Source organism: Poeciliopsis prolifica, unplaced genomic scaffold (genome assembly GCF_027474105.1).
Source record: "Poeciliopsis prolifica strain line A6 unplaced genomic scaffold, Auburn_PproV2 SCAFFOLD003, whole genome shotgun sequence".
NCBI classification, from domain to species: Eukaryota; Metazoa; Chordata; class Actinopteri; order Cyprinodontiformes; family Poeciliidae; genus Poeciliopsis; species Poeciliopsis prolifica.
In genome coordinates this window covers 13,217,144-13,236,262 of record NW_026562378.1, presented here as the reverse complement: position 1 = coordinate 13,236,262, position 19,119 = coordinate 13,217,144, and the positions used below count along the sequence as shown (strand labels likewise).

Genomic DNA, 19,119 nt, shown 5'->3' with positions numbered 1-19,119 from the left:
TTAGTTTATCTTATGTAATTAACATATATATTATTGCTTTAATTCTTTTGAAAACAAACGTTAATTCAGTAATAATCGTTGGCTCGTTAATGACCCGGAAGTACTCGAAGCTGAACGACTCGGCAGGAGGAGAGAACGACAAAGATCAATGGGAGTAACTTGGTGAGTTCATAGTTGATGGCATTACCTGTATTTATACTTTACAAACATTAATCTGTGATTTATTATCATTTATTATATCTGTTTTGTTGTTTCTCCTCGGTGATTCAACACTAGATGAATAACATGGGATGCCTGGTAACATAACTAGTATACTTCCCAGTATGCATTCTCTGACTTTGGTGGTGTGTTTCCTGCAGTGTGTGTCCGGTTCCTGTGGCGGAGGGAAAGAGTGTGCAGCAGACAGTGGACATGCTGCATAAGAAACTGGAGCAGCTGGGTGCTGTGAAGCAGGGCAGCTTCTGTGTGGACTGTGAGACTTACCAGTCCACAGGAAATCCAGGTGGTAAGGTTCACCTTTGTGACCCAGACGTTTATGCTTTGTGTCGTCGTCCATTTGAAGAACCCATTCGTTTCAAAGCTTTGACTTCCTGGTATCTTGAGATGTTGCTCCAATATTCCTGCATTATGTTGGTTCCTCGTGATTGAGTGTATTTCTAGTGCACCAATCCCTCCTGCTGCAGACACCCAAATAAAATGAGGTTGCCACTTTTACACTTCACAGTTGAGACGGTGTTCTCAGGCTTGAGAGAGCTAACCCCTTTTTTCCTCCAAATATGACAATGGCCACTTAGGTGAAAACTCACATTTTAATGATGTCAGACCACAAATTAAAGTCTTAGTCTCTGAATGTACTGAACTGTAATATGTGGTACGAGATTTGGTTCATTGTGAGTAATGGCACTCCAGGCTTCCCCTTGCTGTTTGAAGTCATTCATCTTTATGGACACTGTTATCAGAACAATGAAAGAAACAGTTGTCGCTTAACTTCTTAATGGTGGCATATTAAATTACAATAGAGAAACGAATTGAAAATGCATACAAAATATAATTCAAGTTACAGCAGCAAATATATGTTTAAAGTGCAGTCTGAAGCCTATTGCTGATGTTTACTGCTTGTGAGGGAACTTTATATTTGCATATCATTGTCTGAACAGAAGAGCATGAAACTTTCAAGCATCTGGAGATTGTCCCCAAAAATAAATTTCCATGATGTCACCTTTGAGGCAGGTGGAAAAAAATCAAATATCTAACATGCTGGACAGTGGACATTCAAGAGCAGGATGGAAAAACGCTGTCATAAATATGAGTTCTATTGCGTATGTAAACTTTTGCATAATGTGATGCTTTTTAACATCTTTTAATCTACTTCATGTTATTAGTCAGTTGAAGTCCAAATGAATGGCAGTTGTTGTTTTTTCATTTAAGTTGAATTTAGTTTGAATTTTTCCAGATTATAATACTCTATAGTGCTTTGACTGAATTTAAAAGATAAAAAGCTACAATTCTCACCAAGGTGACTTTGTTGCTTAACTTTGCAAAACTTTTTGCATTTCTTTAAAGTCAGTGTTGCCTTCCTGTTGCAGGTCAGCCCTCCAAACTCTTATATGTGATGCACAACTCTGAAGTTCCCCTGAGCTGCATGGCTCTGTTTGAGGGAGGACCCTGCCTGACGGCAGATGCAAACTTTGACGTCCTTATGGTGAAGCTGAAAAGTCATTTCCAGAACGCCAAGGGACACAAAGTGGAGTGCCGTGGCTCGAGGTATCGCTACTGTGACTTCTTGATCAAAGTCGGCACTGTCACAATGAGCTCCAGCGCCAGAGGGATATCTGTGGAGGTGTGTCCACAGTTTGGTATTAGAAGTAAGAGAAGAGCTGCACCTTTTTCAGTCTGTCATTTCAACTGTGGGTTTGTTTCTCACAGGTGGAATATTGTCCCTGTGTGGTCCCAGGGGACTGCTGGAACCTCATGAGGGAGTTCATGCAATCCTTTCTTGGCAACAACGTTCCAGAACTTCCAACCGTGTTTGCTGCCAAACCTGAGGGTCTCTTCGCTCCAGCGGACTGTGTTGAAACCATGACTCAGTACCTGGAGCTGTTCAACAAACTTCGTAAATTACAGATCCCTGCAAGCAATGTGCGTTGAGTCTGAAACATAGTTTTTTTTTATTGCTGTGTTCATATGTTTGTTCTGATCCCATGGATCAGTCTGACAGCTTAAGAGTTGTCAGACTCTTAAGCTTCAACTTTGCATTAATCTCCCTAAACTTGTTGAAAGCCTTTTGTAATAAATTAAAAAAAAACACTTAATATTAAAAAATATCTATAGTCTATGTTTTTACTTTTATGCTCATTTCTGAACATCCTGATGAAAGGTGGGTGTATTAAATGCTAATATGCAAGCAAGGTTCTTCATAACATGATAAAAAAAAGTCTTACATGCATTATATTTTTATACAAGCTCTATAAATAATATGACTGTTTTTTTTTATTACTACAATGAAGCAGAGACAATATTACTATAATGAAACTTAAAAAACCTTAATGATTGAGCGGTCTTCTAGAAAGACTTATTATCTTTTTACAATAATCAACCATTTCATAGAAAATTCAGGTACAAATACAATACATTAGGGGTAATTAATTGTAGGTTAAAAAATAGATGGTAAATTACTTTAAGGAAAGATCTATGACAGTATTATATTTGTTTACAGATGTAGTTTTGATTAAAACATTTTTTTGAGTATTTAATTTCAACATAAACAATGGCATAGAATTCAAAAGAACGGATATCCTTTGTTGTCAGTCAGCAGGGAAATGTAGGTTTACCAGCAGCAAGTTGAAGGTAAATGAAAGCATGCATATTTACACAAAGGTAAAAGATATGAGAACAAGAGAGGGCAAATTTACAACACAAAAAAAATAATTATTGTGTGCAGTAATTAAAACTGCACATTAAAAGGAATATGTATCTGAGGATGATGATTTAAGGACTTTTTCAACATGTGCATGTAATGGTGGCATCTGTGGTTTTGTACAGTTTAGAAAATAAGCTGGTTTAAATAATTTGAAACTGGAACGAAAATAGGATGAAGTTTCTTCAATTTCCCCAGAGCGACAGAATATTTTAGTGTTCAAATCTTTTTGCTGTGATTGTGCACACTATCCTCACACCAGTGTTTATACCACTGCTGTCTGTTCTATTTTTTATGTTAGTTTAATTCATTTTATTGGTGTTTCACTTCATAGATCAAAATAAACCCATACACAACTGCGTAAATGAAGGAGAAGAATGGTTTGCAAATTGGTTTATTTCTTTATTACCATTGCACATCTGGAGACAGAAATTCTCAGTTTTTCTTTGCAAACTAGCTGTGGTCTCTCAAACTGGTGTGTTCACATTCAAAGGCATTCAATGAAGGATTGTGAACCATCGGTTTGAGAGACCATCCTTTCAACAGACGCTATACTAGCTCTTCTTCAGTCAGCATTAACAACAGGTTTAAATCTTTTATTAATGCTCTTATTTCCTTACTAAATTTGTAAATATGCCATACTCTTTGACCATCACTTTGAAATGTTCAAACTTTGTATTTTATAACCTGGGATCAGTGTAGTTAACATGTATTTATACTAAGATTAAATTATAACGTGACAAAAACTGGAAAAAAGAGAGCATGAATGCAAATGACAAACTACTGATGGTCTAAAGTAGTTGCTGTTCTTGTGGGAACAGGAAGGTTTTTGCTGCAGGCAGCAGCTTTGTACTGGTGTCACTTTTCGTCAACTTCAACAACAATCATTCACAGTGGGCTTTAGGAGAAACCACCTCCAGCGCAGACTCAAATCTGCACTACCCTTCTCCTCTCTCTGCATTTTATTAGATTAATTTCCACCATCGGACGCCCGGGCCACCCGGTTTATGGCGAGGAGAGCCGGAGTCAGGTAGCCGTTCTTTTCGTCCGAGCTTCGGGTTATTGTTCCATGTGGCCTCGGTGGGTGGACGGAAGGACGGCCCATCCTGCCGCCTGTTGTTCAGCTGCCGGGCCAATAAGCTCTCGGATGCCGCTCAGTCCCGGTCCAATGAGAGCAGCTGGGTCCGTGCTCGTTTCGAGAGTTGGGTTGTTCAATCTGTGAGGAGGACAACAATCCGCCGCAGCTCTCTGAGTAAACCGGATGGATGGATGCTGACGATGGTAACCTTTGCTTCTTCTTTTTTTGTTCTTTCCTAAATAAAAGGTGATGCAAATGTAGTAAAAAAAAAAAGAGAGAGAGCGCAACCGAGGCCCAGCGTCCATGTCTCTGTAGGCGGCTCTACGCGGAGAATGTCACCGGGGAGTTTTTAAACGGTTCGCTCGGGGAGCTTAGCCGTTAGTTAACGTTAGCCAACAACAACAACCGTTAGGTTAATTTCAATTGTCCTCGCTTAAAAAAACGCGTTAGCAGCCGAGTTAATTTAGCAACTGGAACGGTCACCACTTTAAATACGGCAAGTATAACAAAGTGAGCTTCTGCTATAAAAGGGGTTTGTAGCAGGAGCTAAACCCTGTGCGGAGCCGCTGTAGCTAGCGGCTAGCGGCGTTAGCTAACTTACTGCTGGCTGGGCTCACAGCAACAAAGTTGTTGGAGGTTCCTGGAGAGTGGCTTACCGACTGTTCTTTGTTCTGGCTCAACATGGAGATGGTGAGCTAGAGGCTAGCATGGCTGGAGGAGAAAGCTCCCCTCGAACCGGACAGCAGATAAAAACACGCAAAGATGCAGCGGAGATGTAGTGATGTTAAATATCAGGGTTAATGCGATTGTAATGTGAACGTGCATGCGGCAGCAGCACAACATAACACGGCTCGTCTGCAGCCAAGAAGGGACCAGTTGCCCTGACCCAGAGAGATCATGGTTTCTCTCCAGGAACATTTTTTCACCGTTAAGCAGTGAATGAGTTGCACAAAGAGGAAAAACTGGTTTAGAACAGACCACAAAGGATTGACCACGCTTTGGTTACTCACTCGTACCCTTTTTGTATATTTTAGGGAATAATTATATTCCTTATTTAAAGGAATTGTTCAAATGCACCATGAAACTTTGTCGAAAGAATTTAAATTTAGCACATGCTGAAAGTCTGTTGATTAGAAAGACCGGGTCAATAAAATGTGGGATAAACGCCATGTTTGTGTGGGACATGTTAAAAAGTCCCCCCTCCTTTAATGTTTTTTTTTCTGTCATAACTAAGTATTTCAGATTGCCAAACAAATTTGCCAAACATAAGTAAAAACATAAATAATCTATTAAGTTGCTAAAACGATGTGGTCCTTTGTGAACAATTTCTGTCTATGTTAAATTAAAAATTAGCTGTGATTAACTGTATCTGTTGGTCTTAATTTCTACAGTTAGGCCACAGGAGGAGGATTTTTGCCAGAGCTGTGCAACCAAGACATTAAACAAAACATGAAGTTGGCACACACGCACAAAAGAAGAATCTCAATCAAGCAACACACTTTTCCCAATCAAAAAATAAATAAAACAAACAAATAAATCAAAAGCAGATGAGAATCAAGGGCACTGATTTTAATCAGTGCCCAAGTTATGGCTTGGTAAATAGCCAAGCCATTACCATTGGGAGTCAAAGCTCAGTGAGAACAAATGGAGAAAACATTTAGAAATGTTCCCAGAGGAGGATGGGCTACCAAAATTACCCTCCAGTATGGCCGAGTTTAAACTGTTCTGCAAAGACAAGTGAGTCAATATTTTTCAACAGTGGCGTAAAATACTGTGTGGTTATTATTGCCAAAGGTGGTATAACTATGTCTTACATTTAGGGCGCAATTACTTTTTCACACAGGGCCAGATTAAGTTTGAAAAATAAAATGGTAAAAAATACCATTTTACCATTTTATTTTTCCTAAAATAGTATTTTGTATTTACTAGGGTTACTATTGTCTCATAAAAGTGTTTAAACAGGATCATTAAGCATGAAAATAAAAACAGAAGAAATCTGTTAAGAGTTAATTACTGTATCCTAATAGGTCGTCAAATTTTTTATATCTAGCTCAAAATATTAACACAGCAAGTATGCACATGATAAAACAAAACTTTTGGCATTGCAAATACGTTGTATTTCTACTACTCCACGTTTAAAATTATACAATTTATCCTTGAGTTCCTCTCCACATAAAGACAGTTAATATCTTCAATTAAAACAAAAATCACAATTTATAAAAGTCCATTTTTAAAGATTGTATATGGGAGCCAAAGCTTGAGCTGTGTTCATAATGAAGCAAAGCTAACAAACAGAGCTTGGAAACAATAAGGAATTGCAAGAAATTATTAAAGATAAACACGCAAGTCCTGCTAGGTTTTATTCACGATCTTGTTAATAGTGAAATAAATAAATAAAAGATAGCCCTCCTTGTTAAAATACATCTTTTATTATGCTTTCAGTGACTGTATTTGGTTCAGGAATTGGAAAAAGCCTTGATTAAAATTCTTCATGCAACTTCATATGAAACACTGCAAATGCCTTATTTGTGTAGCATTATTTACACAAATTCCGACGGCCTCATTAATTGGTTCATTATGCGACCTGTCATGGCTGTTTTCCAGTCTCTTCCTGTTGGTGCTGACGGTGAATGTGAGCGATCGGCCTGAGGCTTGTTGCTGATTTCAGATGATGTGATGCAACAGATCTGATCAAGAGAACTTCTTGTACAGTTAGTAAACCCGTTTCATTTCCTCTCTATATATATGTATACTCAGTAGTTTTGTTTATTAGAAGAGACAGTGGTCTACGGTGCATTGCGAGGGTTCAACTCCTTTTAACTCTTCCACCGGTCACATTTTACAACTGCAGACCCGATTGTGTTTTCTTGGGATTTTATGTCGTAGATGAACACAGTGTAGCATATCCATGAATGCAAAAATTACATATGGTTTTCAGAGGATGTTCAGTCTCAGCTGTTCTGTTGGGGCCTCAGAGGTCAGTGTGAGCTCTGAACTGGGTCAGGAATAAAGTAGGGGAGACCCTTTTTGTGGGGTTTGGATATGAAACAAGATTCCAGTTTACTGCTTCTACCTACAGGAACACAGCATGTATCAAGTAATCGTATGTGTTCACAGTTTCTGCTATTGATTTTATTAGCCTAATTAAACAAAATTAGATCACGCTCGTCAAGCTCTCTCTTTTGAAACGCCAAAGTGAACAAAACCTGGCCAGAAACTCATGCTCTTGCGGCTCGCAGTCGCTGAGCCGCAAGATGAAAATGTTGCAAAAAAGTGCGAAACAAGCAAGTACATCTGCATTTTTTAAATGCAATTTTTATAATTTTGATGACAGCACTTGCACTCCTGTGAGTTGCAGCAAGAGTTGCTCTCCTACTCTTGATATACACGGCAGAGGTCCAAGTACACAAAATAGTCCAAAAGCTTTATGTCTTTCCCCCGACATGCAGCAAAAATCCAGTCATCGCATAAAAGGTTGTGATCCTGCTTGAATGTCAGAGGGGAAATACTCCACCTAACAGTATTAGACTGAGCTTGGTAAGTAAATGAATACATGATCATTAGAGAAAGACTTAAAGACGGAGAGAGACAGATAAAAAAAATATAGATACACAAATAAAAAAATGTAGACATAAATGGGCCAAAGTTTTTGTATTCGGAGGCTTTGGAAATGTTCTTCCAGAAGCCAAGAAAGACTAATTGCAGCAAAGACATTTTGCAGATGATTACAGCTAACTATACAGTATTTATAAAAGTACTTCTTTAGTAACTTAAATATATTTTGCTGGTAGTAGTGGTTGTTACACTGATTGCAGCAATCTATTGTTCTACAGAGTGACTGCTGTTATTAAAAGAAAGCAGTGAAAATAATACTTATTCAAGTGTTTGTCTTTGCACAACACCCCTGTTTACTCTACAACTCTGCTGTTCATTAAAGAGTGGCTGGAAGAGATTTATTGTTGAAAGAAAGCCATAAGTAGTCATGTTTGCTGTTTGCAGCAAGCCATGTAGGGGAAAGAGCAAACACGTGGTTCACCTTCATGCAGGACAGTGACTGCAAAAATACAGTCAGAATCAAAATGGATTCACATGTTTGACTGGCGCAGTCAAAATCACGGCATACATCAGAATGAGAATCAGTGGCATGATGCAATGGTTGCTGTTTGCAGATTCTGCTAATCTGTCAGAGTTTGGATTATTTTCTAAAAATAAAAGTGGATAAAAATTTGCAAGCAGGTATAGACCTACTCCAAAAGATAACTGTAAGATTGTTTGACAATATAGTTGTGAAAAAGTTCCCAGTGGCGTGTAGGCCTGTCACAATTACAAATTTTGCTGCATGATAAATTGTTGCAGACGTTATTGCAATAAATGATAACGTTGTTCTGAGACCAATCTCAGGTATTAATGTCTCTAATAGTGACATAATGATGCGAGTTCACCCTCTCATAGTTCAATAAACTTGAATTCCTAAAAAAACATTTTAAACATCCAAAATAAATACACAAAAGTACAGAAATGATAAGTAAAATGTAGCTTTTGTAATCAAAGTTGCTCTTCAAAAGAAGGAGCTTGTTGAGACTGAAGCTTTCTGTTGAGACTGAAGCTTTTTGTCATTCAGTTTTTGAAAGAAAGAGATAGAAAAAACTAGATCATGCAAATGGAAATGATCGATCTGTCATGCAATTAATTGATTTGCTTGTTTTCTACAGACTTGGTATGATTACTTTTACAAGGCACTGAAATCATATTTTTATATTAACAAATCTGCACCTTTTCTTTCTTCTCGTGTAAATCTTCCATCAGAATGAGTTGCTGCTTCGCTGCAGGACGTGTGTCCTATAACTGAGGCCACATGTGCATCCGGACAGATGGATCGCTGTAAGCACGTGGTTCGCCTTCGTCTGGGCCAAGACCATTCCATCCTCAATCCACAGAAATGGCACTGTGTGGAGTGCAGCACCACGGATTCGGTGTGGGCCTGCCTCAAGTGCTCCCACGTTGCCTGTGGACGCTTCATAGAGGAGCACTTCCTCAAACACTTTCAGGAGTCCCAACACCCATTGGCCATGGAGGTGCGTGAGCTGGACGTCTTCTGCTTCGCCTGTGGAGACTATGTACTGAATGATAACGCAGAGGGAGACCTCAAGCTCCTCAGAGGCGCTCTCTCTACCGTCCGGAGCCCAGGGAGGCGGTCACTGCGCTCCTCCGCTGGGGGGGACTGCGCTCCCTGGGTGTTGGAAGGCGGGCCGCAACCTGCCATGCAGCTGGCTCTGCGCCACCGGAGAAAAGCGCTCCTAGGAAAGATGCTTCAGACGTGGATTAGAAAACACCAAGAGGTTCAGAACCAGCGCAAGGAGAAGCTTGAGGAGGCCAGGAGACAAAAGAAGGAGGTGAAAAGGAAACTCCTGGAAGACCTCGGCAACATTCCTCCAAGAAAGAGTGCCAGGCTTCTGACTCAGGCGCCACGTTCAACCATGACACTCATTCCTCGCAAATTTCGCGACCCCCCAGAACGCCTACCTCCACCTCCCAAGAAGCCTTCACTGCTCGCCCTGCCCCGCAGGGCGCCACAGATCAGCAGAGCCGCCAAGTTGAGGAGGTACTACTCCACGCACGCGGTAACGCGGAGGAGGCACGCTCCAGGTGTCACTGGTCTACGCAACTTGGGAAACACATGCTACATGAACTCAATATTGCAAGTGCTGAGCCACCTGCAGAAATTCAGGGAGTGTTTTCTCACTTTGGACCTGTGTGAGACTGAGGAGCTTCTGGCCAAGACCAACCACTCCCAGGGCATGAAGGGGGTGACTGGAGCGGTCGTCAACAGTGGCACCACTCCGCCACTTTCGGAGAACCCTCTGGGACGCATGGAGAAGGCGGGGTGTTGGAATTTGCCCGTGGGCAAAAAGGAGAGCGTTGCCCCGTCCCCGCAGGCTGCAGAACTGGTCCAGCCCAAAGAGCCTCGCTGCTCGACTCGCCAGCAAATGTCTCTGTGTCACGAGCTGCATACACTATTCAGGGTCATGTGGTCGGGCCGGTGGACTCTTGTTTCTCCCTTCGCCATGCTGCACTCCGTGTGGAACCTCATCCCGGCGTTCCGTGGATACGACCAGCAAGACGCCCAGGAGTTCCTGTGTGAGCTGCTGGACAAGGTGCAGCAGGAGCTGGACACGGAGGGGTCCAAGCGGCGGATAGTCATCCCCATCACAAAGAGGAAGCTGTCCAAGCAAGTGTTGAAGGTTCTGAACACCATCTTTCACGGGCAGCTGCTCAGCCAGGTGAGAACGGCAGCATGGCAGCAAATACAGCACTGATTAGTGATACTCCAGTCAGACTGTTTCAGACTAATATTGAATAAAATCTCAGATTTTTGTCATACTTGATTCAATTTCAATTGATTTTCGATTTCTCCTTGCTTGCTTTTCTAAAAAAGAAATGGCAAATGACAGAAAATATTTCCAAAAAATGATTTTTATTTCTATCATCCTCTCTGTGAGATGTATGGTGGCTATGAGAATCGTTGTTGTGAAAATCTAGTCATAATACTGGCAGAATAAAGACACAATTTTATCAGAAAAAAACAGCAAAGGTAAAAATGTGAGGAAGAAGTCATTTTAATGAGAAAAAGCTTCCAAAGGGTCATGAAGGTCTGATCTCAGCAGTTCAGTCTGTGCCATTCTTTCTTCTAAATAGACACAATTGTTTAGAAAATGTACTACTGATAATAATTTGATGCAGGTGTGTTAAAAGATTACGTATTTCTTAATCTGTCAGACTTCTCCTAAAGCATTACTTCATAAAATGCTCAGGGCTCCTAATTTTAATTATTGTGAAGGAGTTCTCACAAAATTACTTAGCTTTCCCGATGTTACAATTTTATTCTTGTAATTAAAGTCATAATTACCATCAAACAAAGTCCAAATACATGGAATCTTGTGGAACAACATGGTAAGCATAAGGCATGCTGACGTCACTCCAAACTATGGAAACTCATTGGTTAAACAAAAAAAAAAATTCCAGATTTTCTAAAAATTAATAGAGAATTCAGTATTGTCTCAGCAGTAAGTAAATGATTTGGTCACTTTATAGATAATGAATAAAAAATGTGGCTGCATCAAAGTTTACTTAGTATAAAATTAGACCATATTTACGTAGAAAGACAGGAAAAAAAACTTGATTTATCATGTGTTTTGTGTTATTTTTAATTATTGTTTTGGATTTTAACTTGTATCTAGCCATGAGTGTACAAGTTAGACGCTGTGTGGAATATTTTCCATTGTAATGAGATTTAATTTTCCTTTAATTTAAAATCTCAGTCCATATCAATCACCTCTGCTGGAGGCCAAATTGTCATCATTGTTATTATGCACAAAATCATTCCAGGGGCCACAAAATGGCCCCGAGCCGCTCTGTGGACAGGCCTGATTTAATGAACGGGGGGCAGGGAGAGCAGACTTTTCACTATTTGACTTCCAGGTCACTGATCAGTTGAAAACTGGCCAATTCTGATCTATGGCTTATTTATTGGTACCGCTCCATTGTAACTGAAAAAAAACAAAAAAAAATTATATTTTTTTCTTCTTATAACTCCTCTTTTTGTTATTTTTTGCTTGTTTTTGTATATAAAACACTTTTGTTTCCTCTGTAACAATAACAAATGTCCCTAAAGCCTGAGAAATGATGGTCAGGTTTCTTCTTCACCTTAAAAGCCACGGTTGTTTTTTCTGTGACGGTAATTCATTTCACTCAAAGCAACTCTTTGATCGACATTGTAATTTTTCTTTAATTGGTTGCAATTAAACACGCAGGATGCCGGCCCTCGATGATGGGCAGCCCTGATTTAAACGGACATTTCAACAGTTTTTGTTGAAAGTTTGACTCTATTGGACCCTCGACAAACTCCAGACAAATATTAATGTGCAGAATACAGTTTCTATTTAAATAGCATCTTTAGAACTTAACAATTTTTAAAAATTAATTTATTGTTTTGGCTCATATGGGACCCATATTTTATATAAAGCCCAGTTCTGATCTTTTAACTCTCCAGACAAAGTGAGCTGTATCACTTCCATATGTGAGTAAAACATTGTTTTCAAGGCGTCTGCAGTCTGAGCGGTCACGCCACGTTTTATTTGATTTTTTCGTCATGGACGGGAGAAACGCGTCATGATTCTGCACCAGAAGAAGCCAGACATGGTAAATCAGGATGTAAATCGTGGCTGAAGCAAGCAGTGATTATTGAGAAAATAATACAGTCATGCGCCACAAAATGCCACTGCTATTAGTTTATGTTTTTTTTTTTTTTTATTGGTTTGCTTTGGTTTGGTATGATCATGTCGATGCTGTCGGCTTCTATTGAGCCACAGATGGCGGCATTAATTGTTACTTCTGTGAACAATGCGCTGTTGTGTGACATCAGCGCATGCGGGTCGCTTTGGGTCGTAAATTGTTCACACAGAAGTCTGATTGTGGTCGCATTTTATTAGTAGTATAAACAGCCGCTTAGTCACAACGACCATTGAAGAGTGTTGATTGTTTATGGCAACTTCCCCTGTTTGGTTATGGGGTGTTCAGATGAGGACAGTCGATTAATCTATCAATTATTCCGATGATTAATTGGATAAAAAATTGGCATGTTCTTCAAATTTTTCATTTCGTCACTAAAACTTTTTTCATACGATATTACAAGTTTCTCAAAAGATGGAAATAATTAAGTCAATTCCTTAGATAAGAAAGTAAAAATGTTATTACCTAAGATTCAGGAACAGTATTCCTGTCATGTATGTTTTTTTGTTGTTGTTTTTTTTTTATATACCGGTATATATATATCTGAAATGCATAATAGTTCTTATAAACAGTTTTGGTTTAATTACTGCTCAGAATGTGGTGTTCTTTCAGCAAAAGGCCTTTTTTGAGTCTGTTTACTCCAGTTAACTATTAATCAATTTACTAAATTAGTTTGCAATTATTTCAATAATTGATTAATCACTTCAGACCAGATTTCTGAGTTTCATACCAGCCAGTTTCTCTGAGCATCTCTAATTTGGACACCACATCAAAATGATCGGTCAGACTTTATTTAAACAGTCCTCTTCAGCAAAGTGAACAGAATTAAACAACAGAAATTGCATGATTAAATATAAAAATTCAGAAAATAATAATCAAGAACTTAAAACACTACGATTGATTTTTATTGTGCTAATCTCTTCCTTCCTCCTCTTCTTGTTTTTAGGTGACGTGTCTGTCCTGTAAGCACAAGTCCAACACAGTGGAGCCGTTCTGGGATTTATCGCTGGAGTTTCCAGAGAGATATCACAGCAGGAACAAAGGCTCAGGCGCCACTGCTTACCAGCGCAGCTGCTCCCTCATAGAGATGCTGTCCAAGTTTACAGAGATGGAGGCTCTTGAAGGCAACATCTACGCGTGCAACCACTGCAACAGTTAGTGCAAACCTTTCACATCAGCTGCATTGATCAAAACACGTGTTTGTTCAAATGATGATTATCTACCAGAGTTATCCATTAACCATTAAGCCTCAGGGCCAGATGAAACTTTTCTCCCACTTTTCAAGTTTGAAAGAGTCCGGAAGCCAAAAGGGAAAGTTAAATAAAACCCGTTTTCTGGTTTTCAGAATAATAAAGGTTTTTAGTTGAAAGTTCTGTGTCAGCGTTAAAGAAAACTTTAAATTGCCGTCTCATCTGAAGTATTTGACCTGAACAGATTAAATGGATACTCGTTGAGCCCAAAGTGTTGATGAAGTTCTGGTTCAGATTTTCAACTTCACCACTTTTTACCCTGATTTAGAGCCAAGTGTCGCCATTTTTGGACCCCATGTGGGATCTCTTACTTCTCTTGATATATTTATTTGATGGAAAATATTTTGGATTTTCTGGAGTTCAATGATCTGTTATTTTTATGGTTCTGCGTCCTGTTGCAAACCGTTATCTCTCCTGAAGCATGACAGATTATAAATGGTAATCAAATGTTAAGGATGCATTATACAGCTCTGGAAGAAATTAAGAGGCCACTTAAAATGATCAGTTTCTCTGAATTCACTCTTTATAGATCTACATTTAAGTAAAATGAACATTATTATTTTATTCTATGAACTACTGACAACATGCCTCTGAGATTCTAAGCAAAGATTCAGTATTTATTGCAGAAAATGAGAAATGGTCAAAATAAAAAAGATGCAGGGTTTTCAGAAAATGCAAAGAAAACAAGATCATGTTCATTTATGAACAACGGCGCCTAGGTTTTAACTCAGGAAAAGTTCAGAAATCAATATTTGGTGGAAAATCCAGGAGGTTTTCAATGGGGGTCAGTGCAGCGGGCTCTTATTTTTTCCAGAGCTCTTTACTAACCTCACAAGTATCCTTAAAGTAGACTCGGTAAGCTATAGAAAATCAGTGGTTGACAAAGCGTTTACTAAAAGCCTCCAGCGTGGATACAAACTCACTCATGTCGGTACCAAATGTCCGCCGACAGACGGCTCCGTTTCATGACTGAAAATATCTGGCATGAAAATAAAAGAAAATCAAGGCTCTTTTTCTTCTGCGTCTGGTTGATTTGATGTAAAGTAAAGTTGCGGCTGCCTGGCAGGGAGTGTGTGGCATTCAGGAGGGGAGACGGCAGTCACTGAAAACAAAGTGCTGCAGTTGATTAATGACACTTGAAGATGATTGGTAGAGAACCGGGCCGCTGTTCAGCGTGATTGCTGTTTTTCTTCATTAGACAGATTTTCCATTTTGGTCAGAGTTTTATTGGTTGACTTGGATGGTGGAGGATGTCTGCTTATGTCTGAAATTTTTAAACCACTAATACTCACTATTAATAAAATGCTTTCAAGCAAAGTGCTGAACATCTGGGTACAAAGCAGACTTAGGATTTAGAATCAAGATCAAAATTGTTTGAAAAAAGTCTTGGTTTTCAAACAGGTTTATGCAACAAAATTCATCTGATTATTGTATAAAGACACCACTTTTCAGATTTGCTTTGTGATTTATTTGAAAACAATATGTTTTTTATTTTTCTTATTTTGTGTTCAGTCAGTCAAAGACAAATACACAGTGGTTTGTGGCTGTACTGTGAGTAAATGCGAGGAGGTTAAATGGGTGTGAACACAGGTCACTGTCGCTCAGTTATGTGCACTCTAACCATTTCTGTTTATTTAATTTGAATAATGCAAATGCCTGTTGCTCTGAAGTTTGAGAAAATTTAATTTAAAAGACCTGAACAAAGTAAAATAACTTCTAAGTGGAGATTTATGATCTCCAAAGTAAGAACGCAAACTATAGAGGTACAAATCTTTTGTTGAAGTGATGCAAAAATAAATAAAACTTGCACTATGTTGTAATTGCTGGGCACAGTAAATTAGTTGTTACCTCTTAAAAGAATGAAGTTGCAGATTTACTTTCATTATTATTTTGTGGAATAACTCTTTATTCTCTCTCCTGGCTTCAGAAAGAAGAAGAAAATCATCCCACAAACCTTTAGTTCTGTCAGAAGCACGTAAGCAGCTTCTGATCTACCGCTTACCTCAGGTTTTACGGCTGCACCTCAAACGTTTCAGGCAAGTTTCTCTGCCATCTTCCTGTCTGATAGACCTCTTTCAAAAAGCTACCCACAATGCTCTGCGGTTGTTTCTGTGTCTGAGGCAAAGATGCGTGTTGTTGTTTTTAACGCCAACCCTTCCCTGTGGCAGATGGTCGGGCCGGAACCACAGGGAGAAAATCGGCGTCCATGTGGCCTTTGACCAGGTTCTGAACATCAAACCTTACTGCTGCACAGACTCAGGTCACTCTGTCCACAGAGGAGGCTACACCTACGATCTGTCTGCTGTGGTCATGCATCATGGTAAAGGCTTCGGCTCAGGGCACTACACCGCATACTGCTACAACACAGAAGGAGGTGGGAAAACGCTCGTTTTCATGTCCCACTCCCGTCCCGTCGGGATTGGTGTTTACCTTTTTGTCTTGTGTTCTTCAGGTTTCTGGGTCCACTGTAATGACTCTGAGATGAAGGTCTGCAGCGTGGAGGAAGTGTGCAACACTCAGGCCTATATTCTCTTCTATACCCAGAGGTCTGCCTAGGTACCTCTCTCGCTGTGACTTGTACTTAGGGCTGCATTTGAGGCGATGGTGTCTGAAGCGTTCCCTGATGTCACTTTGAAAGGGTTTGCCAAACGAGACGGTAACGAGGGCAAAGGGGAAGCCGGCCGTACGAATGCATGTCAGGAACTTAGAATATCATCGGAAACGTAATTTCTGTCAGTAGTTCAATTCAAAGGGGAGAAACTCTTGTCGTATTTAGATTCATTACAGAGTTATATTCAGTTTATTTTCATGATTTTGAATTAAAGCTGTTTCGAAACCTAAAGCTAGTTTCTCAAAAAAATATATATATTACGTAAGATCAATTAAGTCAAGTTTATTTATATGTTATATTTTACGCAGTTCATGAATGCTTTACACGATAAAAAACAACATAAAAAAGAAACTTTACATTACATTGGCAATTTGAAAATAAAAACAGTTGTAATCCAGAGCAGAAATGTATCTCTTATTATGAAACAAAGGCAACACTAAGCAGGTCGATTTCTAATCTTGATTTAAAGAAACTCAGTGTTTCATCTGTTTTGCAGTTTTCTGGATGTTTGTTGAAGCTGCTTTGCCATGTTTGGTTCTGGTTCTGTTGATGCAGAGCAGATCAGAACCAGAAGACTGGTACAACAACAACAGATCTGTAAGGTGTTTTGGTGCTAAGACGTTCAGTGGTTTATAAACTAGCAGCATTTTAAAATCTGAGTACAGGATTTTAGATGTGGGGTGATTTTCTCCATCTTCCTGGTTTTAGTCAGCAGCAGCTTCCTGGATCAGCTGAAACCTGTAAACACACTATTGTAATAATCGATGCAACTGAAGTTGCATTGAGTGTCTTTTTGTCTTGTTGGGACATTAATTTTTTAATCCTGGAAACATTCTTCAGGTGATTTTAATAATGGGAAATTTCTATGACTGTTTGCTGCATTTATCGTATTTATCATTTATCATAATTTCTTACTGTCACAATAATTTCTAATTTACTACCACTACAGTTCAATGACACAGTTTCATTGAACTGTTTGTTCAATGAAAGTATCAATGACTGTCAAATAAATTTAAATATAATTAAATGCAGTTTCTGTGCACAGGTTAGCATCTCTAATCAGACTTTTTCATTTCATGTTTTAAAAGAGTACTTGTATTTTGCTATGTCATGCAGTTGCAGTTTATACAATAACCTTAAAAAGAAGTAATAAATAGTTTGGTTTGTTACTTTTATTGTCATCATGATAGTATCACAAAGTATAATGATAAAACTTTAACTCTATATTGCGCGCCCCTGCTGTCTACTGGATAATCATCCATAAAATCACGTTTGCGTTCATTTTTATCCGTCTTACGTAATATTTTAAAGCTCTGAGAAACTATATTTTGGGTTTTCATTAACTGCAAGTTGGATTCGTCACATTAACAGGAATAAACACGTGGAGTATATCACTCCATGTAATGTATCTGTACGGTGGGAGTTTTGTATTGAACTACTGACTAAATTCGACCTTCCAAGGTTCTAATTTGTTGAGATGCGTCTGTGGTTGGAGATGAAACCGATGGAGGTGGTGGGTAACTTTTGCCATGTCTAATAGAAGGCAAACTTTATTAATGTTTAGAAGGCAGGATAATGTCTGTTAGACGGAGAAACCTTTTCATAAATGAGGCTGCAGGTTTTTCGGCCTGCAGGTCGAACTTTTTACTTCATGGCCTGAAGACTGTGGGAGCAGGTCCTGTCCTGCTGAACACCCAACATGTGTGTCCATGTTTTCACACCACATTGAGGCTGGAAACGTCCAGTCGCTCCACTGAGACAGCATTTTACATTCACGGGCAACACGGACTCTGGAGTTCGAAACGCTTCTTTTGTTTTCACATTTTAGTGTCACGTTTGATCTCTCAGCACTAAATATGTGATCGGTCCAAACTCCGTGCTGCCTCCTGTTCAACTTTTTTAATTATTGTGTAATATCAAATATGAAGCTTTTAATACTCACCGTGTGTCATTTGTATTTTTATTTTTTTTTTATTTTTCCTCTCCTCCAATGTACGCTGTGACTGGATACTGTGTCTTAGGCTCAAGACTCTCAGAGAACATGAATAGTTTTTTTTTTTTTTTTGGTCCTTCTGTTTTAACTCCATGAAAAGAGGCGAATAAACTGAGTTTCCAACGAATGATGATGAATGAAGGGAAGCTGCAATTCTCTGGAGGAGCTGCTGGTCCTACTGTACGTTTGGCTCGTTTATTCCTTTAAGAAGCAGCTCCTCCTGCGGTTTAACGGTTTGACCGCTGCACCTCTGTCTAACCTGCTGGCAGATGAGAAACAAATAATAATAATAAGAAAAAAAAATGGCAGAGGAAGGTGAATCTGAAGAATGTGTTTCTTGGGGAGGTATACCCGTTTTAAAGTCGTGCACCTGAAAGCAATATATTGTACATCGTTCATCTTAACAAGAAGTTGAAATAAAATCAGGAATTCCTCTGCTTGTTATCCAAGGTTTTGTTCTTTGTGTTTGTTTTGTTTTTTTCTACTCTGCTGTTTCTATCGAGGTCTTTAGAATTTGCTAGGTAATCAAGAAAACTCTTGTGTTTGATACGAGTCAAATGCAAAACACATTTGTGAACTCTGTGAAAGTTGGAACAATCTAAATGACGATGAATGTCTTACTTGATAGCGGTCAGTTGTGGCCATGCCACTGGCTCTGATCTCCTTGAGTTCTGTCTTGTACTGTAAGAATACCTGTCATAAATGTATTGTTCGTAAGGGTTTTGCCTGACAGTAATTATTAAAAAGACAACAAACACATCTGAATCTTTCTGGGTTTTTTTCCCCCTTTCTTTTTGTTTTTAGCAGATTTGGTAGTTTGAATGTGGGTGATGTTTTTGCTTCCGGCGTATCTGAATCACTCAATTAGGTCATCAGCAGGACTGCTGGCTGCTTGTTGAGGAGATAATTCAGCCATCCGATGCAGGAGCACAGGACTGAAGCCGCGTCGAAAGGTGGAGGTGCCTGATCAGAACCAGTGAA

The 19,119-nt window shown here is 39.2% G+C and overlaps 2 protein-coding genes across 5 annotated transcripts; both read left to right on the top strand.

Moving 5' to 3' along the window:
- The first annotated feature begins 37 nt into the window (after nucleotides 1-37).
- Nucleotides 38-2,390, top strand: med20 (mediator complex subunit 20). 2 transcript variants are annotated; one of them, XM_055025593.1, is made up of 4 exons: nucleotides 38-162; nucleotides 360-502; nucleotides 1,587-1,840; nucleotides 1,927-2,390. In XM_055025593.1, the coding sequence occupies exons 1-4, from the start codon at nucleotides 149-151 to the stop codon at nucleotides 2,146-2,148; spliced, it is 633 nt and encodes a 210-aa protein (XP_054881568.1). In that variant the 5' UTR covers nucleotides 38-148; the 3' UTR covers nucleotides 2,149-2,390. The 2 variants fall into 2 exon arrangements, with proteins under 2 accessions (XP_054881568.1, XP_054881562.1); XM_055025587.1 differs by having other exon boundaries at nucleotides 46-162; nucleotides 360-505; nucleotides 1,927-2,380.
- Nucleotides 2,391-3,950: 1,560 nt separating this feature from the next.
- Nucleotides 3,951-18,897, top strand: usp49 (ubiquitin specific peptidase 49). 3 transcript variants are annotated; one of them, XM_055025500.1, is made up of 7 exons: nucleotides 3,951-4,198; nucleotides 6,600-6,706; nucleotides 8,802-10,276; nucleotides 13,231-13,438; nucleotides 15,462-15,570; nucleotides 15,703-15,908; nucleotides 15,987-18,897. In XM_055025500.1, the coding sequence occupies exons 3-7, from the start codon at nucleotides 8,867-8,869 to the stop codon at nucleotides 16,088-16,090; spliced, it is 2,037 nt and encodes a 678-aa protein (XP_054881475.1). In that variant the 5' UTR covers nucleotides 3,951-4,198; nucleotides 6,600-6,706; nucleotides 8,802-8,866; the 3' UTR covers nucleotides 16,091-18,897. The 3 variants fall into 3 exon arrangements, with proteins under 3 accessions (XP_054881475.1, XP_054881479.1, XP_054881483.1); XM_055025508.1 differs by lacking the exon at nucleotides 3,951-4,198 and adding an exon at nucleotides 5,378-5,732; XM_055025504.1 differs by lacking the exon at nucleotides 6,600-6,706.
- The last annotated feature ends 222 nt before the right edge of the window (nucleotides 18,898-19,119 follow it).